Genomic DNA, 20,583 nt, shown 5'->3' on the forward strand with positions numbered 1-20,583 from the left:
TAGAGATTTTTCAATGGATTGTCGTTAGAATTTAAAGATCAGATTGAGTATGATGAGCCTCAATCACTTGTTAGGTGGATAAATTGCAAGTGCGGACATAAGCAATCTCCCTAGATCCTAAAGGAAACTAGTAACAAACAAACAATCAAGCTAATTCCTTCCCTGAAACTATATTTTCTTGAATCATAAGCTAACAAGGTGGGAAAAGGAAATTCATACCTTATTACGACATGTTTGATGAAGATCCCCCCTTTGTGCTTCAGTGTAGCTCCTCCATGCTTGAATCAAAACCTACACACATGGAAACAACAAAGGATCAAAGGCATATGCAGCATAAATGATTCAATAATTCAAACTAGTGATCAAGGAGACTGGTAATAAACATCATTCCAATGGAGAAATATAAATAACATAAACCATCCATGAAATTCATTAATTAATCCATTAAACAATGTACTAAGAAGAAATGCTTGTTTGTATTAATTTCATAAACATAAAGGAGCAACAAAACATGTGCCTTGATGTTGTGAAGCTCCTCCCATTGATCTCAATCCTCTCCAAGAATGATAAGCTCTCCAACCTGATTCCCTCAACATAAAATTACTCTTAGCAACCTCCCTCAACTCCCCCACCTATGGCTTGATTAATAGGCCAAAAGGGAGTAGTTTTGAGATCCTTAATCCAAGGATGAGATCCACTAAAATATGGATGAGGGCTCCTTGAAGAATGGGAATTAGTTCCATCAAAAATGAGGTTAGGCTCGAATAAACATGAGTTCAAGGTTTGATCAAATGCCAATGATGAGGACATGTTGTCGAAGGTGAGAAACTTGTCATTAAGGGATGCAGACCTCAAGGTACTGAAGGTTTCTATATCAACTTCCTAGATATTGAGTTCAAGTTTTGGAAAATAGTTTGCAAGGATTAACTTGGGGATGGTTGACGTGATTGAAGGCTCTAAATTGCAAGGTAATTTGAACTAAGGTTTAAACTTCTCTTGAACATATTGGCAACACAACAAAATGACTTGGCATCATTTAACTAAACGATAATACCCAAAACTAACTTAAGACTTTCAATAAGGTTCGATTAACTATGAGACAAATGGATTCTCCAACCCGAACAGATATGTGACAGAGTGTCATGTTCAAAAACAACATATTGCCTGAAATACAAGAAACAAACTTTTCTTCTCAATTTTCCCCCACCATTACAAGCAAGTACCTCTTTATTCTTTACAAGCTTGAGAAGGATAACATATGCTTGTCCTATAAGCTCATCCTTTAGATACGTCCATCTTAGTATTTTTAACGAACCCTAAGGAGTGGTTCGATCTTGTTATGTTTAACGAGTCCTATTTGATTTCTACCGAAAGACTTTGCTTAATTCATTATGGATCACAGAAGCTTGAATACAAAAAGAGTCCTATACTATTTAATTTTTACGAGTCCAGTAAAAGAGTAACTCAATGTCGTTTTCTTTTAAGAGTCTGAAAAAGACACAAAGGAAACTCATTCAACTCTTTCACCGTAAAATTTTAACGAACTCAGAGAAAGTAGAGCTATGTGTTTTTCAATTTTTGGGAGTCAGAAGAAAAACATAAGAAAACTTCATCATGTTCTTTTTCGTATATTTAGTCTCTCGAGCGCGAAAACTCTATTGACCATAATCAGTCAACATATACCTTTTTCATAAATAGTCCAGTTCAGTCCATAAAAGGAGTAAACTTGTAATGAGTGGACAATTGTTCATTTACTTTTACAAGTTCAAACAATCAAGTGCTTTTTCCTTATTTGAGTCTAAAAAGGGCTTTAAAAGAGGAATCTATGGTTTCACTTTTCGTAAGTTTTAACAAGTTCGAAAAAGTGATAAAAATATACTCATCTTACCAACTTTCAATTTAATTAACGAGCAAGAAAAGACAAAAAGAACTTGGTATTTTCATGTGCATTTTAAGAGCATGAAAATATAGCATAAGGAGCACGGGATTTTCTTGAGTTTAACGAGTCTTGAAAATAATAACCGAAATGGACTCAAGATAAGTTTCGTTTTTACACAAACTTGAAAATAAGAAAAAATTGCTTGAAGGTGGTTTCATTTTTACACAAGCTTGAAACAAAGAAAATTGTGCTTGAAATAATTTTTCATGCCCCCAGCATAATGAATGCAAGGGAAAATCCCCCCAAAACTCATTTCATTCACCTAAGTAGATTACAAGTTACTAATGAAATGAAGCCTTGTTTACAAGATCAAAAAGACTCGAATTAACATTTATGAGATCTAGTTAAAGACTCAACTCAAATAGGGGAGGATTTATTTTACTTTTTAATGAGTTTGACACAGAAAAAGAACTATGATCATGAAGAGTTGTTTCATTTTTTAACGAGGTTGACACAGTAAAAAGCTATCCTCAAAAAGTCTTTCATTTTTTAACGAGGCTAACACAGTAAAATAACTATCCTCAAAAAGAGTTATTTCATTTTTTAACAAGGTTGACACAATAAAAGAAGCATGTTGTTTCATTTTTTAACGAGGCTGACACAATAAAAAAACTATCCTCAAAGAGTCTTTCATTTTTTAACAAACTATCCTCAAAGAGTCTTTCATTTTTTAACGAGGCTGACACAATAAAATAATTATCCTCAAAAAGAGTTATTTCATTTTTTAATGAGGTTGACACAATAAAAGAACCATCCTCATGGAATGTTGTTTCATTTTTTAACAAAGTTGACAAAGTAAAAGAACTATCCTCATGAGACCATGTTTCATTTTTTAACGAGGTTGACACAGTAAAAGAACTATCCTCATGCACTTGTTCATGGCTTCCATATGGAAGAAACACACATAAGAGACGCCCCTTGATCATGGCTTCCAAAAGGTCTTCATCAAATGGAAGAACAGTTCTTTGGAAGGAACACATGTCAAGGGGATCAATAGGAATAAGAAAATTGTATTCAAATATCCCCATTGAAGTTTTGACCATGTCAATTATTGGATCTAAGTCAAAAGAAGTCAAGCAAATTGTGAAAGGCTCGCTTGCATCTGTAACTAAAAACATTGGACAAGTTGCCATATAATTAAGTTGTGGCAGGGTATGTACCACTTCCATATAGGAAACATTCAAGGGTGTTGAATGACTGGAAGTCGAAGCAAGAACAACCTATGAAAGTTGATCAATCATCACAATGTTTCCATTGTGAGGGAAGGACATCACACAAAAGAGTGTCGATATGACAACTTTCATGGCATAGACATAATCTCGCCCAAAGAGCAAACTAAAATCTAAGGGACCTTGGGCTACCATAAAATCAATAAAGAGAATTTTACCTTCCAAGGTAATAGGTAACTTAGGAAGGATCCTTAAAAATTCACTAATGGTTTTGTTAAAAGCTAATAAACTTTATGTAACAAGCACAAGTTGAGGGGAACCCAAAGCTTGCCAAGCCCCCCTACATGAAGAGGTGTACAGTTTTCCTGGGGTATACACTCGGTTGAAACAAGACCTCTAAATGAAGAATATAATCAAGCTCCACACCCAACAAGTTGGTGGGGACTCATTCTCAATATGTTCAAGCATTTCATTTTTAATAAAATACACAAATTTCCTTTCTTCCAACCTTGGAATAGAAATTCTCTTTATAATATTTTATACTTCATGACATTTTAGCCACCATTTTCTTTTCCCTTCAACATTGTGCATCATTCAAAAGTTTTTATCTGTAATTTTTCATATTTTCAAAATTTCAATTTTGTTATATATCACATCTCATCCCATTTTTTTGTATGACATATTATATCTTACAAAATTTGTCTAAAAAACTTTAAAAACAAATATTTTCTAAAAATATTGGCTAACATTCCTCTTTTACTTCAAAAATTTTTTGCTTTACAAATTACAAACATCACCTTAATTTTCCCTTATTCCAAAAAACATTGCACTCACCTAAAACTTTCTTTTCAATTAACAATGACAATTTTACTTTGCCATAATAAAGAGAAAAAATTCACTGAAACAAGCAAATCTTGTTTTCTCACATTGTTAAAAAAAACTCTTAACCATTTCACATTCAAGAGACTTTCGGCATAAAACATAGTATTTTCAAAAAACTTCTCTCTTTTTTCATATATATTACAAGGATGAAATACATATACATAAGTATTATAACATACTCTTTGCAGGTTCAAAAATCACTATTCTTTCACCTTCAAAGACAATTAGCAATTTAGTTTATAATATACTATGTACAAAGCTAAATCAAATAAAATACACAATCCAAAAAAATCCAAATTTATAGCCATGCTCTGCAAACAGCCCTTTGCATAATGATTAGTGTTGAATCAATACAGAAATTACAAGATCCCTTTGCAAAATGATTAGTGTTAAATTAATACAGAAATTATAAGTCTTCAACCCACAGAAAACCATTAAAAACCATTAACCAACTTTATAATTATTATAATAATAATAAGAAATCATGCCATTGGTTTCCACTAAATACATCAAGACCAGAAAGAATTATAATCAAGAAAAGAAGTTAAACACTGAATTTCCTACTAAAATACACGAGTACAGATTCCCCTGTTCAAAAAAAAAAAAAAAAAAACACTGATCATAAAAAAGAGAAGAGACCTCTATCGCAACAACAGGCCCTGCAACAACAGGCCCTGCAAGCTTTCAAATATCAAACTAATTTACATTTAGAAATATGACCGTCCGATCTCATTTCTTGGCCTTCTTTGCAGCAGGCACCGCTTTCTTGGGCTTCAAAGGAGCCGCCCTCTTTACAGCCTTGGCAGGCTTCTTGGCGACAGCAAGCTTCTTTGCGGGAGCTTCTTTCTCGACAGTTGCGCCCTTCTTAACAGGCGCTGCTGCCTTCTCTACCTTTTCAGTGGACGCTGCAGGCTTCGGCTTAGAGACCTTAAGAACCTCGGTTACTTTGGCAGGGGTTTTAGCAGGCTTCGGGACCTTCTTGGGCCCAGGCGCCGGCTTGGGCTTAGCTGCAGGCTTGTTGGCCAGGGATTTTGGCTTTACAGGCCTGGCAGCCTTCGGCTTCACTGGCTTCTTCAACTCTTCCGAAAGTTTGAAAGAGTTCTTGACCTTGGTAAGCTTGCCAGATCTGGCAAGATTTCTCAGCTGAACTGTTAGCAGCTTCTTGAAATTGGCAGGGAGTTGAGACTGGTACTTGTTGCCTATATAGGCTGCTATGGCATACTGGCTGGAACCGGTCCTCTCCTTCAAAGAAGTAATCGCTTCCGTGATCATCTGCGAAATAAAAATGAAAAAAATGAAACCCCTGCGTTCTAAATACAATAAAAAAATAATCAGAGGGCAAGAATGGAAACCTGAAGATATGTAGGATGAGAAGGTGACGGCTTCGATCCCTTGGAAGCCCTCAGCTTCTTTTCTTTGTCAACATTGTTAACTACAGGCTTTGCAGTTGTCTCAGCTGAAGCCATTTGTTTATACCACCAAATTGCTCAACAAAAAAATAAATGATACCAAGAAACGAAAAATCGAGATCTCGGCAGACAAATCGAAAGTGAGGAGGCAAATATCGAAAAAATAACGTTCCGATGATGGAAAATGGATTGTCATTGCTGCTTATATATACAGGGGAAGACGAGGGTACCTGGAGATGATCACCGCCCTTGGGCGGGCGGCAGGTCACCGGCTCATTTTTCCGCCATGCAGTTGATCCGACGGTTGGAAATCGCCCGCTTATCCTCCCACGGATTGAGTATTGAAAGCGAGATTCGTTCTCGGCCGTTGAAATGCTCCACAAGTAAATTCTTGGTACTCACCAAAATCTTATTATTTTTTTACATTTATTATTTTCGACATAATCATTTAAATTATTATTAGGAAACTAGAGAACTTTGGGTTGGTGCGTTGAAGCATATATACCTTACCTAAACGAGGAGGTGAACTTGAACTTTGCTTTAGTATGAGGCATAGCTTTAAGTTTCCTTTATGGCTACTTATTCATTTATTTTATTAAAAAATCATTTTTTTAACCTATGAAATTATCTTTCCGATGAACTAGTTGTAAATTTCAAAAATTCCGACAAATAAGCAAAAATAAATGGATGAGAAAACGCAAACTCTCTAAATGAAATTTAAATCTAAAGTCTGACCTCCCACAATCAATTAATCTACCATACATAATCTATTTATTTTTTCAAAACAAAAAAACGTTAGAGAACAGTTCAATAAATAAATCTAAAAAATCACAAATTATTTAAAAAAAAAAAAAAATTGATGTCTATACTTTCGGCTCATTTAAAATTAATTCTTTTTTGTTGATTTTTTTTTAATTAAGGATTTAGATTGATTTCAATGGAATATGGTCCTATATGCTTAGTAAATGTTTATCAAGCGTTGTAGTGTGTTAGAGAGTTTGTTAGGTTGTATTTATTTTTAATAAATTTAAAAAATTATAGTCTTGCAAAGTGGCTCTTCGCTCACCAATTTCTTTCTAGGGATTTGAGATTATTCCAATTCTAATAAATTCTTGCATGATAAATTCTTCATTATTATTTAAAACATTCATTTATATATAAGCAAATTTTATTTAGCAACATGGTCCATTACTTTGAATAAATTTAAAAAATTAGATTAGCCGCTAACCCATAATTTTACAATAAGATATATAATTCTTCTTTTTTCTCAAGTTAAAGTTGACCCATAATTTTTACAATAAAATATATAATTCTTTTTTTTTCTCAAGTTAAAATTAACCCATAATCAGAGAAATACATGCATTAATAAGACATTCTTAGTATTGCAATAGTTTTTCATTATAATAATATTTTTTATTATATTTATGAAGCTTTAAATTATATTAACCATATTAATATTTTTAATATGATTGTATTAGTATATTTAAAAATTAATATTTTTAATATGATTGTATTAGTATATTTAAAAATAACTAATCATAATGTAATCCCTCAATATAAAAATTTATGAATATTTTAGGTTAATAAGAATAAATAAATGAAACTTTATTATTAATTTTTTATCTCTATTCTCATTTCAGTCAAAATTCACAAAATATCACTTTTTTAGGCTTTTGGCACTAATAATAAAAAATGGATCGTAAGGGACAAGGGCATTGTGGTGCTCAAGCTCTATGATCAAGAAGCATTGTGTTCATACATTAAATTCTTATTACAACTCGTTGAGTAAATGCATGAATAGTTGTTTGTGAATACATTAACTTATCGATATTGAGAATATTTTCTCTATATCAATAACTAAAGTTAGAGTTGGTTAGACTAAAGTTTTTATTACTAATAATGGTATATATGAGATGTTTTTAATATAAATTATTTTTAAAAATATAATAAAATAGTTAGGTAATAAAATTCAGGAATGCACATTAATCAGATTTCAACATTTTGACTCAATTATAAATTAGGATTCAAAATATGTTTTATATGTACAATTAAATGATGATCACATTAATAAATTAGACTTTGGACTTAATTTAAATATTTATATGGAGTGTACTAATTAGAGGACTTATTCACTCACATATAGATGATCTAGATCTATTGTAGATTTTAAACAATATATACAGTAAATCTATAACAATTGTAGATTTGTAGATTCATAAAATATTTTATAGGGAATCCATAGCAATTGCTACATATCTAATAAATAATATGTATCTCAAACATTACAATATCAGTATGTACACAAAAAATTGTACTTGCTTAGATATTTATAAACAAATCAACAACTAGAAGAATTCTCTTAATTTAAATATTTACATGGAGCGTACTAATTAGAGGACTTATTCACTCACATATAGATGATTTAGATCTATTGTAGATTTTAAACAATATATACAATAAATCTATAACAATTGTAGATTTGTAGATTCATAAAATATTTTATAGGGAATCCATAGTAATTGCTACATATCTAATAAATAATATGTATCTCAAACATTACAATATCAGTATGTACACAAAAATTTGTACTCGCTTAGATATTTATAAACAAATCAACAACTAGAAGAATTCTCTAGCAACACCTTGATGGATTTGTAGCAGATGTTAGAGGTCTAATAACCAACCTATATCTTTTAAAGTAAACTTTGGGTATCTGAAATTTTTGGTGGATGTGTCCACCTAACTATAAAGTACATGTCTACCAAAAATCACATCTACCAAGATCATTTTTTGAATTAAAAAAAAAATCAACATCTATAGGTGTTTTGTAACAACACCTTGATGGTTTCGTAGCAAACTCTATACATTTGTTGAATAACCTATATCTTTTAAAGTACAACCTCGGTATCCAATATTTTGGCGGATGTGTTCATCTAAATATATGTTTTTATCTACTAAAGATCGCATTTACCAAATCATATATTTTGAAATATAAACAAATCAAAATCTATAAGCATTTCATAGCAACACCCTAATGGTTCTATAGCAACTCTACAATTCTAGTATTTTACATCAAGGAATCTTTCCAACTCATCCCATAGGGTGTACACTAAAAATTATATGTTTAAACACAAAGAAATTGGTCTAGGAAACACAACATTCAACTACAAGAAAAATACTAAAATTTTAAAACTTTCAATTGGAAAACTCTTTGTAGTCATCATTTGCTCATCATCATCTACAATATATATATATATATATATATATATATATATATATATATATATATATATATATATATGAAATCATTGTACTCACCATTCTACAGTGTTAAATCTATAAACAAAAAGTAGAGAAAATATGCTTATTTTTCTAGTATCTCAATTCTGAGAAATTGAGGCTATGTTTTGCTTAACCTTTCTATAACATGCCACCCCCTACCTAAGTTATAACACCACCAAGGTGAAGGGGCATTACAAGAACAACTTAGAGCCAATATTTATGTCATGAAACAAAGTTTCTCAACAAGTATTTTACTATAAATATTTTTAAAGATAAAGTAGCTCTATACAACACAAAGATAACTATTTTTGTTCAACATTCCCCCAAAAGTATTCCTCCTTCAATGCTCTTTAATGTGTATACGAAAAAGGAATGGATTGATGTCTTTATAATCCAACAAATTTTTCATTCTTTCCACTACTGGGTTTAATTGTATATGGAGTAGTTATCTAGCACCAACAATACCTACACATATAACACAAGAAAATCTTCTTACTCTGCTCCAAAGTACCTCAAATGTATTCGCTCTTTAATATGTGCATAGAAGGGTCCAAATTGATATCTACTAAGCTCCAATAGAAAAATATTGCTTCGTAGCCATCCACAAGTCATTGTTCTTTTTCAAGGGCTCTCCTCCCTCTCTCATTTGAATTCTTCATCTTGAATGAATGAATCAATGAATAATCTAAAAGCATGCCATGTGTATTTTTCGGAATTCAAATTAGGTTCCAAGGAGGTAGGGAGAAAGCCTTCAAAATATAGGAAATATATTTTTAAGAATATGTGAGATGATTTCTTAAGTTTAGGATAAGTTTTCATCCACTCCAACATTTGACTATAGAGGATCCTCCAAAATGTAAACATTAATAACAAGATTAATAGAAATATAGCATAAGGTTTTAGGCATATAGAATTACCTTAGACCCCCTCATCTTCTCACTTATGGTATCATATCCCATTTAGTTTCTTATGCCTCAGTCAACTCTGTCATCTCGCATTAAATTCTATAAAATATGTTATAGTCACCATGTTATTTCCTCTTCATGGTGCTAATTGAATCATGGTAATAAAATATCCATGTGGAAAACATTTAAAACATGCTTAATTACAAGATATTCAAGGGAGCCAAACTAAGACATTACATCCCCTCCCCCTTGGAATAACATCATCCTTGGTGTTTTGTTATTGAAGCAATGTCTATGATGAAAAGAGATAAGGATATGTCTCCATCATGGCGTCCTACATCTCCTAGGTAGAGTCATCTAGTCCAAAGTGTCATCATTACACCTTTACTTGAGTGATGGCTCAATTTTGAACCAATATTGTTCCTTTGTCTAGGATGTGTGGTGCTTTCAGCCAAAACTCTCCCTTTAACTCCATGTGGATAACAACCCAATTAATAACATAGTTAGAATAATGTACCCATTTTTTTAGTAATGAGACATGGAAAACATTATGTTTCCTAATGTCAGCAAGTAATTCAAGTTTATAAGCTACTAGTCCCATTCTTTCTAAGACCTCATAGTGCCCACAATATCTATGTGTCGGCATGGCACGAGTTCTAAGTTTCAAAGAAATCCTCATGGTTTAACTTTGAAATACACATGATCTCCCACTGAAAACTTCGTATACATTCTATTCTTGTTTACATAATTATTCTTCTTGTCCTAGATTGCTTTCGGATTTATTTTTTTACTAATCTCATATTCCATTTCTTTCCAAATATTCCAATGAAATTCTTGACATATTTTAGATGATTGGTTGTAAGGAAGCTCCTACTCCTTTCCTTTCAGCGGTTAAGCATGGTCGTGCTACAAAATTGGTGGAATCTACTAGATATTCAAAGTTGATTGGGATTATTTTATACCTTAGACATTATATACCAGACATCTTTTATGCAATTGGAGCAGTTTATAGGTATGTGCAAAAGCCACATGAGCTACACCAGAAAGTAGATAAGTGAATTCTTAAATATGTGAGGGGCGCTACTAGCTATGGATTACCCCATGCAATAGGATCTTCCTCGGATCATGTTGGTTATATAGACTCACATTGGGATAGTGATAACATTAATCGCATATCGACATCACGATATTTTCTCTATCTTGGTTGTGGTCCCATATGTCAGTGATCCGGATTTAAACAGGAACGCAACAAATTACAGAGATAACCATAAACACGAAGATGCAACGGAAATAATACTTCATTTCATTAATGTAAAATACTGAAATATGCTTACAAACAGCAATGGAAATAAACCAGCTAGGGCGATGGTAGCTTATCTCTAAGAAGAGATGTGGCAGCTACATGCCTCTGAACTGTGTTACAATGATGCTCGAAGGCCTATTTATTGTTGAGAAACAATGGAAAACCCTCAACATCCCAAAACCTAACCCTAGAAGATGAAACACCAAATTGTGGGCCCCGTTTTGGGTAAGTGGGTACATCAACTTCCCGAGGTCGTAACTTTGGCACCCAATCTTCGCTTGACGCGTACAATAGCTCGTTAGAAAGATCTATCCAAGCACTACAACTTTGGGAAGAGTAACATTGGTCCACATTAGTCCATGGACCAGTGTTTCTCCCATATTTCCCAAAAAAACATCGTTTAGGGCCTCAAAATGGCTCCAGAAGTTCAGGACCCGAAAAACTGCTAAAAATAGTAAATTGTGCTACAATTACGGAAACTGAAAAACTGAAAGAGATAGTTGTGGGGGTCCGAATGGGATAGGTGGGTGGCCACAACATCCACCTGGATCATTCCTCCCCCCTTAGGAAGCAATGGTCCCCATTGCGTTGAGTTCCTCCATCTGCTAAACTTTGTCCCTAGTGAGTTGTTCTGCAATCTCGGATGTGCCCAGCAATGGTGGGAAGCATGGTCAAGGGCAGTATACATTGAACACTTGGTGCAGGCGAAGGAATGGAGGAATGTTGTGCTCCAAAGAATTGTTTCCCACATCCTTGGTAATGTTGTAAGGACCATGTCAGAGTGGTCTAAGCTTCTGATGGGCTCTTGTCAGGCGTTCTTTCTATAGATGCAACCAGACTTTGTTGCCCACCTGAAAGTTGTTCCTGTGTTCTGTCATGACCGCATCCCTTTGTTGCTACTACTGCGTGGAGGAACCCTTCGCGGGGGTCATGGATGTGGCTATGATCCTCCCCTTACTTTGGGAGCGAACCAGACAGAAAATGAATTTCCTAGTCTGGGAGACGATCTTGCTGCATTTCTTAGCAGCGATCAAAGATGTGGCGGTAGGTGGGGCTACCTCTAATATCCTGTATAATGAATTACACAAAGAAATAATGACAGCACGAGGCCTTGACTCATATACAACATGTCGCCTCCACAAGTATGGTTGGCCTAATAGTACATCACAAACATCTAGAGGTGTAACATCACACAATACCTCGTCTATGAAGGGTTTGATGCTGTAAGGAAGGCGGAATTGTTGGCGAACTCGGAGATCTCATCCTTGGTGAAGCCACCCGATACTGTACGGTTGCGGGTGTGGTGTAGTTGGTAGGCCCAACCGCTTCACGACCTTTGCTGAAATGAGGTTCTTCTGGCTCCCACTATCAACAATGAATTGCAGAAGTGAACACTTCACCCACATTTGTGAGTGGAAAAGAAGCTCCCCCTCCTCTGGGTCTTCGGGCTCATTCTTTTGGATCTTGGCGATGGCAACAATGACGCTGGGCTCTGCATCAATGATCTGCTTCCCTTTGCCATTCCCCTTGTCGGGTTCTGACTCAGGGTCGAAACATGCATCTGACTCTGAAGCCTTCAAATTGGCCACCAGTGACTGCTTGGTCCGACACTCACTTGTGTTGTGAGTGGGGATCTTATGGAACTCACACCACTTTCTTGTGTCCTTCTTTGACTTCGTGGTGTTGTTCTTGTCTTGCGGCTTCGATGGGTTATCTTCGGTCACCCCACCTTGGCTTTGTCCTTTGGTCTTCGAATTCGCAGATCCAAAGCCTCGCTTCTTCTATTTGAACTTCTGCTCGATTTTGACAGCGTATCGATACGTTGTGCTAAGTGAGGAAATGTTTAGGAACTCCATCTCTTCCTGGATGTACCTGTGTATGCACTCGCGGTATTTGAGTACCAAATGCAACTCAAAATCCTTGATACCCAACTGTGTGCGAAGGGTATGAAAAATGTTTGTGAACTCTGCCACATCTTGGTCCCTTCCCTGCTGCAGCGTGGTCCACTTTATGTATTTGTCATCATAGCTTTTGACAGGGTAGTACTGCTCCTTGATGGCATCTCAAAATGAATTCCAAGTGGGTGCGGCTGAAAATAGTGAGCCCGTACTATCATCCTTCTGTTCGTAGTAGGTTTCCCACTAGTCCTTGACGTGGGGGGCTACTTTGAGAAGAGCGAAAATAATCTTTTCCCGACTGGAAAAATCATGAACAGAAAAATAACCCTCTAGCAGATTTAACCATTTATCGACGGCATCTACGTCTATCTAACCCTCGAATTTGGGGATTTCAAAATTAACTTGTACCTTAAACGGTGTGGCGTTTCCAGAGTACCTGTTGGAAGCCGATGCATCACCCCTGGGTAGCTGCTAAAGGATCTGGGTAACGCTGTCCATCATCGCGTTCCTTTGTTGCTCGAGGGCTTCTTCGAGCAAGATTTTGATATGATCTCCTGCCCCCTCATCTTTCTTTTCATCCGCCATGGGAGGCTATCGGGATTTGAGAGGCTGGCCTTGCAAAGGTTCGACCAATTCAAGCCCTAACTCCTTATATCCCGACCTCGTTGGGGACATGCAAAGAAAAACAGAGAAAACGCAAACCGCTCTGATACAACTAATCCAAATTTAAACAGGAACGCAACAAATTACAGAGATAACCATAAGCACAGAGATGCAGCGGAAATAATACTTCATTTCATTAATGTATAATACTGAAATATGCTTACAAACATCAATGGAATAAACCAGCTAGGGCGATGGTAGCTTATCTCTAAGAAGAGATGTGGCTTCTACATGCCTTTGAACTTTGTTACAATGAGGCTCGAAGGCCTATTTATTGTTGAGAAACAATGGGAAACCCTTAACATCCCAAAACCTAACCCCAGAAGATGAAACGCCAAATTGTGGGCCCCGTTTTGGGTAAGTTGGTACATCAACTTCACGGGGTCGTAACTTTGGCACCCGATCTTCGCTTGACGTGTACAAAATCTTGTTAGAAAGATCTATCCGAGCACTACAACTTTGGGAAGAGCAACGTTGGTCCATGGACCAGTGTTGCTCCCAGATTTCCCAAAAAAACGTCGTTTAGGGCCTCAAAACAGCTCTCGAAGTTGAGGACCCGAAAAACTCCTAAAAATAGTAAATTGTGCTACAATTACGGAAACTGAAAAACTGAAAGAGACAGTTGTGGGGGTCCAAATGGGATAGGTGGGTGGCCACAAACATCCACTTGGATCATTCCTCCCCCCTTAGGAAGCAATGGTCCCCATTGCGTTGAGTTCCTCCATCTGATAAACTTGGTCCCTATTGAGTTGTTCTGCAATCTCGGATGTGCCCAGCAATGGTGGGAAGCATGGTCAAGGGCGATATACAGTGAACACTTGGTGCAAGCGAAGGAATGGAGGAATGTTGTGCTCCAAAGAATTGTTTCCCACAACCTTGGAAATGTTGTAAGGACCATGTCGGAGTGGTCTGAGCTTCTGATGGGCTCTTGTCAGGCGTTCTTTCTATAGATGCAACCAAACTTTGTCACCCACCTGAAAGTTGTTCCTATGTTCTGTCATGACCGCATCCCTTTGTTGCTGCTACTGCGTGGAGGAACCCTTCGCGAGGGTCATGGATGTGGCTATGATCTTCCCCTTACTTTGGGAGCGAACAAGACAGAAAATGAATTTCCTAGTCTGGGAGACAATCTTGCTGCATTTCTTAGCAGCGATCCAACATCCACCTAGATTAGTCAGTCCACTGAGAACCAGGAAACTACTAATATTTCATCAATAGAGGTATAATACATGGGTGCAGTGAGCATTGTTACACTACATTTGCTTGTAACACTTTCTAAAAAAGATTGGTTTATAGATTTTAACTTCAAGTTTCGTAGAGGCCTAGTTCAGAGAAAATGAAACCAATTATTTTTAAGTGGTCTTAGAGGGGGGTCTAGGGGGAACTCCCTCCTAGAACTTTCTTGTCCCTAAATCAAGCTTACCTCGAGCATATTTCAAATTGTGGAGAGGAACTTATTGCTGAACCTAAGGGTGTTAATGCTCAACCATAAGGGAGAGGAACAAAGTTGCTAACCCATCCTTTGGGTGAGGGACAAAGGTACAAGTCACTCACTCAACCTAGTAAGGGAAAGGGTGAGGACCTTAGGGATGAACACTCTATTTTGGATCCCCTACCTAATTACAAGGTTCCCTTGCCCCAAAATAAAGGTTATGAACATGAAATCCATCATATGGGTGAGGGAGAGGGAGGAGAACATATTCTCTTTAAACTAAAGACCAGAGGATTTGAACATTTACCCATCAATGGGTGAAGGAGTGTGATGGATTTATCAGAAAAGAAACTCATATCCCCCCACCCAATAAAGGGTCTTAAGCATTAGATACTAGTAGACTCTGGTTGATCCAAGAATTCATTCATTGGGGAAACCCTCTCTCTATCCATAGGTTGATGCAGAGAGTTGGGATTTGAAAATTTTAGATCCCAATAGTATTACATTTGGAAAGATTAAGTGGATGGTATCTCTATATCCATCTCCCTCACCCTCCCATCTCTATGAGTGTGAAGGGGGCATAATTCATCTTTCCCCTATTTGAAGTTAGTGAATCAGTAATGAAAAGTAAAATGTCATTCCTTAACAGTCCATTTTTAAAAGTTTCACATGCACTACATTGAAAATCATATCCATATAAGAGTCATTGAATCATATTCACTATTTTCCTTCTTCTAAGCATATTGCATACATATTCACCAAGAGTTTCACTTAGTAGAGATTCAAAACTTTGCGAGAGTTCTTAGAGTGAAAGACACAATTGCTTAGCAACTAAACATTTTGACCTTGCCACTCTTATTTATTGGGGGCGAGGGGGGGAAGGGGGGTTGGTTCTTCCCATAGGATTTTACCATTTACCTAAATTTATATATTATTTATGTTGTACATGAGTACCTTACATAGCTACAAACTGTCGAGACTAATTAACTAGGATATTCCCTAATTGTGCTTCAAGGAGAGTGTTGAGGTACAATGCACTTAGTAGTTCATCAAGACCTACACTATGGCAATTGTTTGATCCTCTTCCATGCATTATTAAGGGAACATGTGACCACTTTTCTTTCACTACTAGACATTCCCTACCATTTGGGATCATCTCCTATTTTCGACATTTTCTATTTCTAATAAGTCTATTTTTAGAAGGAAGTACCACCCATGATAATATATGGCACTGAATAGACTCTAACTAGATGATGACATGGCTAATTACACTCCATTAAGTCATACTAACTCATGCACAAGCCTTTCTATATTGAATATGCACTCCCTTTCTTAAATTTCGTAGTTGCCACCTAACTCCACTCACCTACCACCTGTTAGTTAACTTTCAAATCTATTTCTAGAGTTTGACTAGGTAGTTATTACATGTGAGAGTTATTACACCACTTCTAACTAATTTATAACTCATTTAAATCTATTATTGAATATTTTCTAATTTAGGGTCTCCTAATTTATTCTAGTTACTAAGTAACGAAAGTGTTTTTCTAGTTAACTAAGTGCATGCATTAGGAACCTCAACTTAATCAAATTGATTCTTCCTCCTAAACTGTCTATATATCGTATACATGATCAGCAAATAATAATACAATATATTTTCATACCCTGTCTTTTGTATACTTAGAATTGTCTCTTTGGCAACTTAGTCAATTTTCTAATCTATCTCTCTTTGTCTCTCTATGAGTGTCACTCCAAATAGATCATGCAATACATAGTCCAAAAGAGTCGTAGATTTCTCTCTCTCTCTCTGAGTGTCACTCAACTCTCTCTCTCTCTCTCTGAGTGTCTCTCAGCTCTCTCTCTCTTTGAGTGTCACTCAACTCTCTCTCTCTCTCTCTCTCTCTGAGTGTTTCTCAACTCTCTCTCTCTCTCTCTCTGAGTGTTTCTCAACTCTCTCTCTCTCTCTCTCACTCTCTCACTCTCTCTTTCTCTCTCCTTTTGAACTACATAGAGCGTGATCTATTTGGAGTGATACGTGATCTATTTGGAGTGACACTCAAAGAGAGAGAGATTTGTCACTCCAAATATATCATGCTCTATGTAGTCCAAAAGAGAGAAAGAGAGAGAGAGAGAGAGATCTATGAGTCATAGTCCAAAAGAGTCATAGATTGAGTTGGTGCTAGTCAATGCTCATCAGCTAGGATACAAAATGGGCTTTAAAAGCCATGTTAGGCCTTCCTTAACTTGCCCCATGACTATCCTACCAAATCTTATAAAAGCAATGTAGAAATGGCAATCTTGCCCATCTTATTGGGAAGTCACATCATTTTGGAATGCTAAACACATTGAACGCGACCCTCCAATTTTGGCTCCAAAGAGTAAATTCACATGACAAAATGAATTTCCTAGCATGCCTTCACACATGGAGACGTCATTGTTGCTTTCTCTCCCCTCACCATCCAATGTACAAGTGGCCATGCCATGATTTGTAAGCAATGGGGTAAATTGATCACTAGTGCTCCTCATGACTTGAAGAAACCCTTCTTAATGTCATTTTTGGGAATGATTCACTACCATTGAGGTTAAAAAATAATATATGAATAAAACTATTTTATTAATGAATTTAGGCTTTTCTGATCCATATTAATTTTGAGAAGAATCTTCGGCGGAAAATCACATAGAAATATTTTAGTCGACACGTTTCGAACCAACCAGTGTGGTTCATTGTCAGGACAAGTTGAATGAGCAGATCTTGCTATGCATTATAAATAGATCAGGCAGAATATCCCATGACCAAATTTCCAGATCAGGTAACGGCTAAAATGATAACAGCTAGATTTGACCAGGAAACGGCTAGCTAGACTATGAAGGGCATAATTATAAAAATATGTTAGAAAAAGCGAGTTAATATATCATAAAATAATTCAAGTAATAGAAATTAGTTAATTATATTTTAAAATATAAGTTAAAGGGACATTTAATTCTTAATCTAAATTAAGTAAATACATGAATAAATTAATTAGTTATCAAATAGTTAATAAATATTAGTAAGTTGTATAAGCTAAAATAGAATAATCTATAAATAGTTAATTCTATTTTAAATATAAGCTAAAATGACATATATTTTTATGAATATATCTTAAAATAAAAGGATTAGCTTCAAATTCAAAGTCAAAGAGTAACCCTATATAAAAATATTAGAGAAATTACAATATTAATTAGTAGTTTTATAAGGGTAAAAAATAGTTAAAAAATAATATATATATATATATATATTAAAAATAAAATAGGAATAGTCAAAGAGTTTAAATAAATAAATATTAACGAATTCAAAAAAAAAAAAAAAATAGAAACAAAAATATTAATTTTAATTTGATAGTAAAGGAGTTTAAATAAATATAAGAGAATTCAAGAATTAGAAAAAATTACCATACTTAAAAAAAAAATTAATCTTAATTTGATAGTAAAGGAGTTTAAATAAATATCAGAGAATTCAAGAATTAGAAAAAATTACCATACTTAAAAAAATAATAATAAATAAATAAATAGGAGTTTAAATAAATATCAGAGAATAAAAAATAAATAAATAAATAAAATAAAAATTACCATCCTAAAAAAAAGGACTCAAGGGAGAAAACGACTAGGAGAAGAGGGCCGGGACCCAGCAACTACTGATCTTCCAGCCATCTTCTCTATTGAGATTGTTCGGCCTTTTTTCAATCTCAAGGGCTTCCCTAAATTTCCGGTGATGGAATTGCGACACTCTAGCAATCACACTAGCTTCTTCGATGCAGACATGGTGATTGGTTTTCTCCACACACTCTGCTAAAGGAGAAGATTTAGTTCTCATATGCTTGAGGTCCGCTACGTGTTCACTAATCCTTAGGTTAATGGAGTGACTAGTCTCACCAATATAGGGGATCCCACAAGAACAAGGAATAATATAAACACCTTTCATGTCCTTGGGGTCAATAGGATCCTTCACAAATATGAGGGACTTACAAATGGTGTTAAGAGGTCTAAAGGTTGCGGGGACATTATGCTTCTTAAGAATCCTCGCAATCCTATCTGTGGTCCCTTGAACATAAGGAAGATGGACACCAGGAATCCGTTCCTTAGATTCTCTTATGGATCACGAATTTCTAGCTGCTTTGAGGAAAGCCTCTTGTTCCAAATGTCTACTATAACAGTTCTCAACAAAGACATTAAGGAGATGGGACTTCTCATCCTCGAAGCTCTTTTCATCAAAGATCCTTAAGGCACGAGTCGCCAAGGTGTTGAGAACCCCCAACTTCTGGGCTGGGAAATGGTGGGAACTAGCATGAAGATACTGCTCCATATGAGTTTTCTTGCGAAACACTCGGTGGGAGAGGGAACCATCCTCATTCTTAGATATAAGAATATCAAGGAACGGGAGGCAACCCTCGACTTCTTGTTCCTTTGTGAACTTGATGGCCGAGGATTGATTAACTATTTGATAACTAATTAATTTATTCATGTATTTACTTAATTTAGATTAAGAATTAAATGTCCCTTTAACTTATATTTTAAAATATAATGAACTAATTTCTATTACTTGAATTATTTTATGATATATTAACTCGCTTTTTCTAACATATTTTTATAATTATGCCCTTCATAGTCTAGCTAGTTGTTTCGGGGTCAAATCTAGCTGTTATCATTTTAGCTGTTACCTGTTCTGGAAATTTGGTCATGGGATATTCTGCCTGATCTATTTATAATGCATAGCAAGATCTGTTCATTCAACTTGTCCTGACGATGAACCGCACTGGTTTGCTTACATGATAGGAACAACAATTGCATAATAGGAATGGCAAAGAAATACCCCAGTAACATGATCCTAGTATGTTTTGGTGCCAAGCAATGACTTCTTAACTTAGTAATAGTGACATCTACAACATGATAACCCAGGTATAAAGTATATCACTCTTCAAATTGTTTAAAGTGCAATACAACATAAAGAAAAACCCCAGTAACATGATCCTAGTATGTTTTGGTGCCAAGCAATGACTTCTTAACTTAGTAATAGTGACATCTACAACATGATAACCGAGGTATAAAGTATATCACTCTTCAAATTGTTTAAAGTGCAATACAACATATTTTAGAAATATTTATGAAATTTATATTTACGAGCATAGATCCATCTTAAATTTGGATCTACCAAGTGTGAGGAATCAATTATCTTTTCATTCTCAATACCATGGATCATTTTTTTTTTTTTTTTTTTTTTTATAATATTATTTTTATTTCATTATTTTATTTTAACTGACAAATATTTTATTTTCTAAATATGGATTGGAGAGTGCCTCTAGCTAACGCAACAAAGATTTACGAACTTTTAGCTTTTTAAGAAAACATGTTGATATCAATTTTATAAAACATGTTGATATCAATTTTATAAAACATGTTGATCTCAATTTTAGAAAATCCCTAAAACTTTCTTATCCCATGCCCGATAAATTACATCACCTTTCTTTCTTTTCACGTCAATGTCATAATTTCTATTTAAAAAAAAAAATTCATCAAAACGAATTGTCTTAAACAAATTTTCCAGAGGGCAACAACAATCTACAATCATTTTAAATGTTTCACATGACCCAATTTTCCAATGAATGTGAAAAAGTATACAATAGTTTTTCTCAACAAACGTCCCTTTGCCCGATGATTATTGCGGAATTAA

The 20,583-nt window shown here is 35.2% G+C and overlaps 1 protein-coding gene across 1 annotated transcript; it reads right to left on the minus strand.

Annotated features, from left to right (window-relative positions):
• Window positions 1-4,657: 4,657 nt before the first annotated feature.
• On the minus strand, window positions 4,658-5,579 carry LOC149227161 (uncharacterized). The gene is made up of 2 exons (XM_089375436.1): window positions 5,343-5,579; window positions 4,658-5,262 (listed from the first exon to the last, which is right to left on the minus strand). Exons 1-2 carry the CDS (start codon window positions 5,454-5,456, stop codon window positions 4,720-4,722), a joined length of 657 nt encoding a protein of 218 aa, XP_089231562.1. The 5' UTR covers window positions 5,457-5,579; the 3' UTR covers window positions 4,658-4,719.
• Window positions 5,580-20,583: the final 15,004 nt, after the last annotated feature.

Source organism: Pinus tabuliformis, chromosome J (genome assembly GCF_031772625.1).
Source record: "Pinus tabuliformis cultivar Carrire ecotype Pingquan chromosome J, CPIR1, whole genome shotgun sequence".
In the NCBI taxonomy this organism is placed as follows: Eukaryota; Viridiplantae; Streptophyta; class Pinopsida; order Pinales; family Pinaceae; genus Pinus; species Pinus tabuliformis.

Coding starts and splice junctions, on each gene's coding strand:
- LOC149227161 (XM_089375436.1), bottom strand. CDS start 5,456: ATGGCTTCAGCTGAGACAACTGCAAAGCCTGTAGTTAACAATGTTGAC. Junction 5,263..5,342: donor CTCATCCTACATATCTTCAG/GTTTCCATTCTT, acceptor TTTATTTCGCAG/ATGATCACGGAAGCGATTAC.